Here is a 9,313-nt window from a genome sequence, read left to right on the forward strand (position 1 = left end):
TAATGCAACATATTTTTGGGAAGAAGTTTTCAAACTTTGACTCATTTGCTTTATATCAAGAAATTTACAACTTTGGAGCTGTTATTCTGTTCACTTTCACATGGCCCATAATTTTCAAATATGGCGGTTTAAGCGACTTCATGTTCAAATTCGTCGGGTTGCTTGTCAAGGTAAGTGCATATCTAATTTTTTTTTCTACAGTTTCGGTCCGATTTCTAATTGATGCTGATTTATAAAGTTGTTACCAGATTCTAATGAGATGATACTGATATAACGTCATAAACATAATGCTGTCTTATGCCTTTCCTTTTTTTTACAGCAATGCATAGAGATTTTTAAAATTCTATTTATCTTCTTCATTATTATTGCCACATACAATCGGACGATATCCCTACTGTAATGAACACAGGTATGTTTCTATGTATATATACATGGGCATGTACATATGTGTGCATGTGTATATAAATGTGTATAATGGTAAGATGTTATGTAGGATTTGAGGTTTTCAGAGCGGTGACTAAAAAGCCTGCTGTCTTCTGGGTTGTTGCGCCATCATCAGGGCGATTCATCGTCCTGATGACGGAGACAGCATGACCTCTGAAACGTTGGTTAACATCGACCATACTACACGGCGCAACAACCCAGAAATCTTCATAGGATAGTTTGTTTAAACTACGTATCCAGAAATGTTCAACTTCCTCAGTTTACACTAGTGTGAAGGTGTGTATGAATCACATGTATCCCGGGCGTTGGTTAGAGATCGGAGGGCCGGTTGAATGGCCAGCCCGCTCCCCAGACTCGACACCTCTCGATTACTACTTTTGGGGTCATGTCAAGAGCATCGTTTACGTGACACCGTTGGACGACACAGAACAACTTTTGGCCAGAATACTGGCTGCATCTGACGTGGTCCGTTAGGCTCCTGGGCTATTTGAAAGGGTGCGCCAGAGTTTCGTTCGCCTGCATTGAATTTGGAGGACGCCACATTGAACACCTGTTGTAAATTTGGTTTGTAAGATTGCTAATGTAATCCTTATATTTTAATGAAAAACAAAATTAAGCTAGTAGGCGAATAGCAAAGTACGATTATTTCAGCGATATATTATCAGACTTCCCTGTCTTCAATGGTTTCGACTGACTCAGGAAAACTTCGGAGGACATGGATTCCTATTCGAAAGTTGTTCTCTCTGAGTCGCTCTATATGCTCCTTCAGTTTGGCCCTAACCTTTTGAATCACCCTGTATATTTTCGTTGTTTTCCTTCATGTTATAAATTAGTGTTTATTTATTGTAAATTTTTCCCCTAGGCAATGGCTGGGCCACATTCAAAGTTAGGTGTGTGTACATTGTTTTACAAAAACTGTTGTAGTTCATTATCAGTTAACAGTACAGTCACCAAACTTACATAAAATTATGCAGAAATAAATGTTCTTTCTTGCAGGATGAGTGGTGAAGAAGGAAGATAAAAATCAATTTGTTTTTACATCCTGAGAATGAATTTTTTTTTCAGTATCTCAAAAATTTTCCCAAGTTAAGTAAAAAATTAGAATTTACGAGATATTTTTTATTCTAATCTGCAGTATTTAGTGTATAAGTGTGTTTTATTTTTTTCATGAGTATGTGTGTATAATTCTGTTTTTGGTGAATTTTTATATTTTAAGCTTTAAATATGAGAAAATTTGCCTGGGTGAGTAGACTAAAACGGTGGAAATAGGCCTTGGAACTGAAAGGGTAAAAACAGCAAGAAAAGTTTATATTTTGAATATATAAAATCATGCATACAAACAAAATTGTTTACACATTAAATAACACTTTGTGCCAAACGCGTTTTGACCTAAAGAGGTCACCATCAGTGGCAAAACTTTAATTCATTAGTCTGTCTATTAAAATCATACAATTCATGAAACCATGGTTTATTATAAAGCACTGAGCACTTTATAAAACCATACTTCATGTAATGCCACACTGAAACTTTAATTGCACATGAGTTGGTGTATTATCTAAATTCATTTCAGCTTAATGTCCACTGGCCCAAGTTTTACTTGAGGTTTCCGCAAGGCCCTTCACACTGCTCCATGCTGAAGACTGGAAGACCTCCTTTAATTTCTGTAACATCCCCTCAACAGGAGTAATTTATAATTTTATGTGTTTGTTATATGTTCAGTAAAGACTTTATGTTCTTAAATTAACAATGTTTTTGCACTTTTATAAATTTATATAAAAGTTTGATGTTTCAGAGGTTTTAAAAGTGAGTTAAAGATGACAGCCTTACTTCCTCATCAGTCGATTTATTGTCCTGATTTTCCTTTCTCCTGGAAGTGCTGAAAAGTTTTGAACAGAAATGAGACTAGCGCTCATGTTTGTTTCTTATTAGTAAGAGTTAAAATGTTAAGCAATTCTTGATTTACCATCAGCGTGAGAAATTGTTATACCAGAAGACTACACCATCCTTGTTAATTTGCGTCTGTCAGTGCCTTGCAGTAGGAATGAAATTGCGGAGCGCATGAGTAAATGATGAAGTCTGATAATGCAGTGAGTGTGAAGGCGGCTGTCTTCTGGGTTGTAGCTGCGGTACTCATCTCTGAAACACTTGACATGGATGGCCTGCTGTAATTATGTCTTTATCCCTACTACTATACTCTGTTGTATCCTCCTCGGTACACTTTACCTTCCAATATTACTGCTACTCTTGAAGTTAAATCTTGGTACCATATGTAACTATAAGTGTGGAGGTAATTTTTAGCTGATCGCCCCATACTGACAGCTCACAAGATGTTGGCACCAAGTTCCAATGAAATATTGGGAAACTTTTACCAGACTACATGGAGTAAACAAATGTTTGTTTGAAGACGTCATTTTTTGGCTACAAATTGGGAGAGGATTGCAAATTTTTAAGCTCATCATTATGGAGTTTTCTCCATGCCCCTTCTTATTCTCTCCTAGGCCCAAATATCATCCTCAACCCTGCTCTCAAACACCTGCATTCTATGTTTTGTACCAATACAAAACAACAGGTAAACTTATTGTTTTGCATATTTTAATCTTTAGGTTCTTAGAAATCAGAAGGGAAGACAGAATATTTTGAACTGAGAAGTAGCAAACATTTCCAGAATTTATTCTCCTAATTTGCTTGTGAATATTATTTTGATTTGTTATTGTTGTTCCCAAATATTTGAACTTTACATACATACATCTTTATTACATTCCATGGATCCATAAGTTAGTCAGATGACAATAGGATGTCATAATAATACAATACATGTTATACAAACACAAGTCATATAAATGTCACAAAAATACAAACGAAGGATAAATTACGACTTACTTGTAGACATTTGGAATTCATCGACAGAGTAAAAGGAGTGTGTAATTAAGTATCGTTTCAATGCTGTTTTAAATTGTGCCTTTTTATTTACAAGACTTGAGAGATTAGATGGTAGACTGTTGAAAATTTTGATCCCTGCATAATATGCACTCTTCTGAAAACATGAGAGGTTGGCAATTGGTCTATGAAGCTGATTTTTATTCCTTGTGTTGACATGGTGTATAGTTTGAAAGAGTTCTTGGTTATTTACAATAAAGTTCATTAATGAGAATATGTATTCACATGGAAGAGGTAAGATTTCTAATCTCTTAAATAGACTTCTACATGAATTCCTAGGTTTTACACCAGCCAATAACCTAACAATTTTCTTTTGTAAAGTGAATATCTTTTTGATGTTTGATGAATTTCCCCCAAAAAATTATTCCAAATTTCATTAAATAGTGAAAATATGCAAAATATACTGATCTGAGTGTGTCAGTGTTGCTGACGTGGAACAGAGATGTAACTGCGTAACATGCGCCACTTAACTTAGGTATCAGTTCATCAATATGATTAGTCCAATTTAGGTGATTATCAATTTTCAAACCCAATAATTTTGTGTTTATCGACTCTTGTATATACTTCGCATCATAACCAATACTTGAAGCACATTGTGGTGAGTTATTTGTTATAAATTTTATTAGATTTAGGGTCAGCTTGTTAGCAGTAAACCATTTACTCATATGAGACAGAACTATGTTTGATGTTGAACAGAAATCATCAAAATTTTTATTTGAAATTATGACGCTTGTGTCATCAGCAAATATTATGGGTTCTGTTGAAGTATTTATTGTTTTTATTATTGGAGGAAGGTCATTTATGTATATTATAAAAAGCAAGGGACCTAAAATTGACCCTTGGGGGACTCCATGTTTTATTGTTCCCCAGTTTGAGAAAAAATTTCGTTTGTTTTTAGGTGCTTTTACTTCGATCTGTTAAATAGGATCTGAACCATTGCGCTGCTATTCCTTGAATGCCATAAAAATGCAATTTATCCAACAAAATTTCATGATTTACACAGTCAAAAGCTTTTGCTAAATCACAGAAAATTCCTCCAACATGCATTTTTTGGTTAACAGATTTTAGAACATTGTCTGTTAGTTTGAAAGTAGCGTCTTCAGTGGATACACATTTCCTGAAGCCAAATTGTTCCTGGACTAATATGTTGTTAGCATGCATATGATGACTTAATCTATTGTACATAATCTTCTCAAGCACTTTAGAAAAAGTAGTTAAAAGTGAAATTGGTCTGTAATTTGTCATATTGGTTTTGTCCCCTTTCTTGTACAGTGGTCGTACTACTGATATTTTAAGGCGGTCAGGGAAAATGCCTGTGTATAATGAGTGATTACAAATGTGGGTTAATGGACGACTAATTAGAGCTGAACAAGCCTTCAAAATTTTACTTATTTCATCATAACCTGATGAGTTTTTTGATTTGAGGGAATTTATTACACTTTTCACCTCAGTTTCGGTGGTTGGAATGATATTAGAGCCAGAAAAGTTAACAGGAAATGCAGCTTTTAAAGTGGAAACAGCATCTTCTGTCCCTGTTTGATTTAAATTTAAGCTTTCAGTAATTGTTAGAAAAAACTTATTGAAGGCATTAGCCACTGTTCCAGGATCATTTACTTTTTCATTGTTTATTAGAAGAGATGGCATTTGTTCTGATAAATATATTTTTCCTGTCCCCCTTTTTATTATGTTCCATGTTGTTTTTATTTTATTGTCTGATTTTGCTATAAGTCTACTGTAATGCTGCTTTTTAGCCTCTTTTATATGTGTATGTGTTTAACTGATTAAAAGTAAAACTCCATTAAAAGATATAAGTATGGATGTGAGTGAAATTACTGAAAAGGCATTCTGAGATTTTCAGTTTGTATAAATAAGGATAATGTCTTTACAGTAAATTTTACAAGTTATGTAATTCCATTTCATAATATAAGAGGAAATCTACCACCTTGGGTTGACAAGAGCATCAGAGACCCGTTTAAGAGTATGATTATGCTCTGAAACTGCAATTAACTTGTTTGAGTCATGCGCCTGATCAGCATGCTTACCCTTCTACGTATTGAACACTGTGCAGCTTTGTGAGATCTGACATTTTCACTATGGTAAAGATGACAATATGATGATAGTCATCTGGGTTATGACACCGTGTAAGGCTGAAGGTAGAAACAGTAGTTTTCTCTGAAATCTTGGATTCTACCTATAAATCTACAAGGCATCACAACCCACAACAACATAATCAATGTACAGGTCATACTGAATCATCCTTCTTTATACTTTTCACTTCATCCAGTGTAATTATTATGTTATTTAATGCTGTATAAGTAATACATTGATTTGTTCCATAAAATGATTAATAAAAAGTAATCCCAGTTAAGCCAGAGGTGGCAGTATGATCATCAGCTCATCAAGAAACTTTGGGTAAACTAAATGATTTTTTGTTAGAATATATATTTTGGTAGAAAGCGTATGTGGAATCTGTTTCAGGGATTGATGGTGGAAAATCCAGTTGTGATCTACATTGCAGCCCAGAACTATGATTGGCTGCCGCAAATGCAGACTGTCATCCAAAGCAACACTAAGCATCGCATTATCCTTGTAGCTCAGGATACACCACTCAATGGCATTTTGGGTCTCATGAACTGTATCTGCAAGGAGCCAGAGACCAACTTTGTAAGGTTAGAGACTCCTACTTGAACCTTTTTACTGCCAGTGAACAAAGTACCACATGTTAACAAGTTTTCACCTGATTTCTAAGATTTGAACATTTGTGCAATATTTAATCTCTTTGACTTATAAATATTATTTTATGTTTTAAAATAAAATTTCCATCTGAGATGGTGATTTATTTAATTTATTGTTCTTATTTATAAATTCTTGGAACATATGCCAGTTTCACTATTACAATAAAGTCCACAATCAGAATTTTTGTTGAAATAAAACCTGTCTTAAATTTGCATAATTGTTCATGTTTAGATAAAATGTTATAATGTACATTTTTGTCTTGAAGATTAGCTGATTTGAGTTTGTTCACTCTTTTCTTATTCATTTTCAAATATTGCATGTTTGATTGTTTGTCATGTTAAGGGTATAGAGCTATGACTCTGTTATTGTATATCCTGTTCTTGCTGTAGCACCTAAAGTGTGGATTTTTCATTCATAAGTTTTCTGTAGATGAATGTAACTTAGTTTTGTCTGAATCAAAAAGAGAGAATTTTTAATATGTGCTGATTTTTGTCGTTCCCCAGTTGCATAAGAGCTTACTTGCTTTTCTGAGAGTGATAGCTGATTTTCTGGCATGAAATTAAAACAAGAGACTTTGTGAATTGGCACTGAAATTATGTAATGAATTTAAAGTTATAATTGGTTAGTTTAATTTTGTTTAATTCTTTAGATAGGTCAAAATAAATGTTTGTTTGGAAGTGAGTTTAGTGTTTACATACTATGTGGTCCAGCTTTTACAGCATTGTGGTTGAGAGGATGACCTGTAGATTAGCATCCTGAATCAGTAATTGTAAGGATCACAAATGGAAACAGGCACTTCATTGTTATTCATTTAAACTTATCCAGATAAAAAAATTTAATCAGTCAGACCACATGGGAGATGGAGGCTTAGTTGAAATGATAATATTAAAGTTCATCTTATTGGAATAGGATAGGAAGCTGTGAACTGTATTCTTGTGGCTCACAATAAGGACCAGTTGGCAACAAACCTTTGTGTTCCTTGAAAGGCGGGACTTACTTTACTAGCTGAGTGACCATCAGCTTGGAAGAAAGACTCTGTTTCATGGAGTTTCAAAAGGTTGAATTAAATACATGTGCCTTTTGTGTGAAGACAATGAACATTAATGTTTATTAAACTTATTGAGTAACATTATGATGATAATAAGGAGCCTTAGAATAATTCATATTAGATTCATCAGTTCGAATGACTGCATTATTCATGTCTCAATAAAAGGATATAATTTAAATATATAAGTGAACAAGCAGAAGGTCTACGCCCTCCTGCAAATTTAGTTGTGAGAAATTATCGAGCAGGGAATATCCGTATTAGGTGTTGAGTGCTGCAAGTGCCATAATGAAGTCTGACGAAGGGAAGTTCGTGTTCGTAAGTACGGTTACCAGTGGGCTTAGTCAGTCGGTGTGCTAAAGAGAGTCGTGCAGTACAATCCCGTGGCGACATATAGAATAATCGTTTAAGAATGCTTCGCGCTAAGTTCATTGTGCAGTATTTTACGAAATCCTACCTGTTTTCATAAATGATGGAAGATTTTTAGGTTATGGAAATGTTTGGTAGTTGGTTTTCTATATGTGATGTTGGTTGGCCTGATTAATTGACGCAGCCCGCGTTTCATCTTATTAGTTTCTGCAAATTTAGTTCCAAGAATTGAATAAACAGGGAAGATGTCGCTGCTGAATCCGCGTGAGGTGTTGAGTGTCTACATGCCAACATGAAGTCTGACGAGTGGAAGTTCGTGTCCGAGACTACGGTTAGCAGTGGACGCTTTCACTCGGTGTCTTGTGTTATAGATAGTCGTGTAGGTATTAAAGATTTGTGTCTGGTTTTGATCTAAGCAGGGTGTTAAACGCCGCTGGGTTCAGTAACAATTCGGGTGACCAAGAGGCAATGTGTGCCAGAATGTAGGCGATCTAGTTACGAAATGTGTGTTATTTGTTTCATAGTGCTTCGTGCTAAGTTGATTGAGCTGTATTTTACGATCCTAGGTGTTGTTCCGTGTGGTTGGTTTCATAAATGATTTTAGGTTATGATTATGTTTGGTAGTTGGTTTCTTATAGGTGACGGTAGGCGTGTTTCGCCTTCATTTGTTTGTAGTTCCTGTCATTTTTAAGGGCTAAGATGTAACTAATGGCGGTCACGGAAGTACTTTCCAGCAACCCCGTTGCTGCTTATGATTTTACAATTTGTGGAGTGGTATTTCAGGCAGCATTTCGTTCGGCAGTGCAGTGGAGTGTGCTAGGTAGGACATCTACTTCAGCCCTTTTGTCGTTAGATGGCAGAGGAGTTCGTCAGGGTGGGCATATAACGATCATCGAATATCGCTAGTTCAGCGGTGGCGGGATGTGTTCGCTGTTTTTTTCGACGTTGCCGTCCCTGCGTATGAGGAGAATGGCGAATTCTGCGGTCGGCGTGATCGTGGGCTGCATTACGAGTCTAGTGCAGATTCACTGTCATATATATATATTGCCATGGCGTGGAAGTTAATTTGATTTTATTAGAATTGATGTGTGTCATCTTTGTGTGAAGGACGTAAAGTGAGAAATATTTTGGTTGCATGGAAGGTCGGTTTAGTTGGCCAGTTGATCATTAATGTGGTGTAGAGTGCCTTCGTAGTAAGAATTAATACTGGTCTCTCAATGCGGATGTTTATTTCGGTACATGGTTTTGTTTCAGGTAGGCGTGCCTGCAAGCATATGGGATACTATAGACGTTACGCATTTACGAGTCCATCATTACTACAGAGGTAGCAAGACTTTGCACTGGGAGCTGACATGATCATTGTGCATGATGGACACAATTCATCAGGCGATGCGGTTGGGATGATCCACAGACACGTGTTGGCAGCCTCAGGTTTTGTGACTTGCATGTGGAAATTCAGTAGCTGTTGATTTAAATTTGTGTAAGAGCCTATCGCAGTGGACAAGGTAGAAGTAATCAGCTAGGGTTACAGGTTGTAATGTTGGTTATGTGGCCACCACACCACGGTCGCACACTTTAGATTCCTAGTGACCAAGTATCACGAGTTAGTAGCATGCCTCACAATGCCACAAGGAAGACCTCAGGCCCTCGTGTGATCTCCTTGCTTTCCGAGGAGGTGTACGGTTATAGATTCAGTGTGAGTGCCTTGTCTGTCTGAAAGAGGAGTTTGAGATCAGGGGATGTGCTTAGTGGCAACTTTCTTGTGAACTGTATCTGTAGTGT

The 9,313-nt window shown here is 36.1% G+C and overlaps 1 protein-coding gene and 1 long non-coding RNA gene across 2 annotated transcripts; one reads left to right on the plus strand and one right to left on the minus strand.

Moving 5' to 3' along the window:
* LOC147870910 (uncharacterized) lies at nt 1-9,216 on the plus strand. The gene is made up of 3 exons (XM_087341646.1): nt 1-170; nt 5,860-6,050; nt 8,790-9,216. Exons 1-3 carry the CDS (start codon nt 3-5, stop codon nt 8,857-8,859), a joined length of 429 nt encoding a protein of 142 aa, XP_087197772.1. The 5' UTR covers nt 1-2; the 3' UTR covers nt 8,860-9,216.
* LOC147870911 (uncharacterized) lies at nt 1,736-5,860 on the minus strand. The gene is made up of 2 exons (XR_015533019.1): nt 2,408-5,860; nt 1,736-2,320 (listed from the first exon to the last, which is right to left on the minus strand). It is a non-coding gene; the product is annotated as an uncharacterized LOC147870911 (long non-coding RNA).
* Nucleotides 9,217-9,313: the final 97 nt, after the last annotated feature.

Source organism: Zootermopsis nevadensis, unplaced genomic scaffold (genome assembly GCF_977971745.1).
Source record: "Zootermopsis nevadensis isolate Lab colony 2312 unplaced genomic scaffold, Znev_1.0 Znev_ptg000083l, whole genome shotgun sequence".
Classification (NCBI taxonomy): Eukaryota; Metazoa; Arthropoda; class Insecta; order Blattodea; family Termopsidae; genus Zootermopsis; species Zootermopsis nevadensis.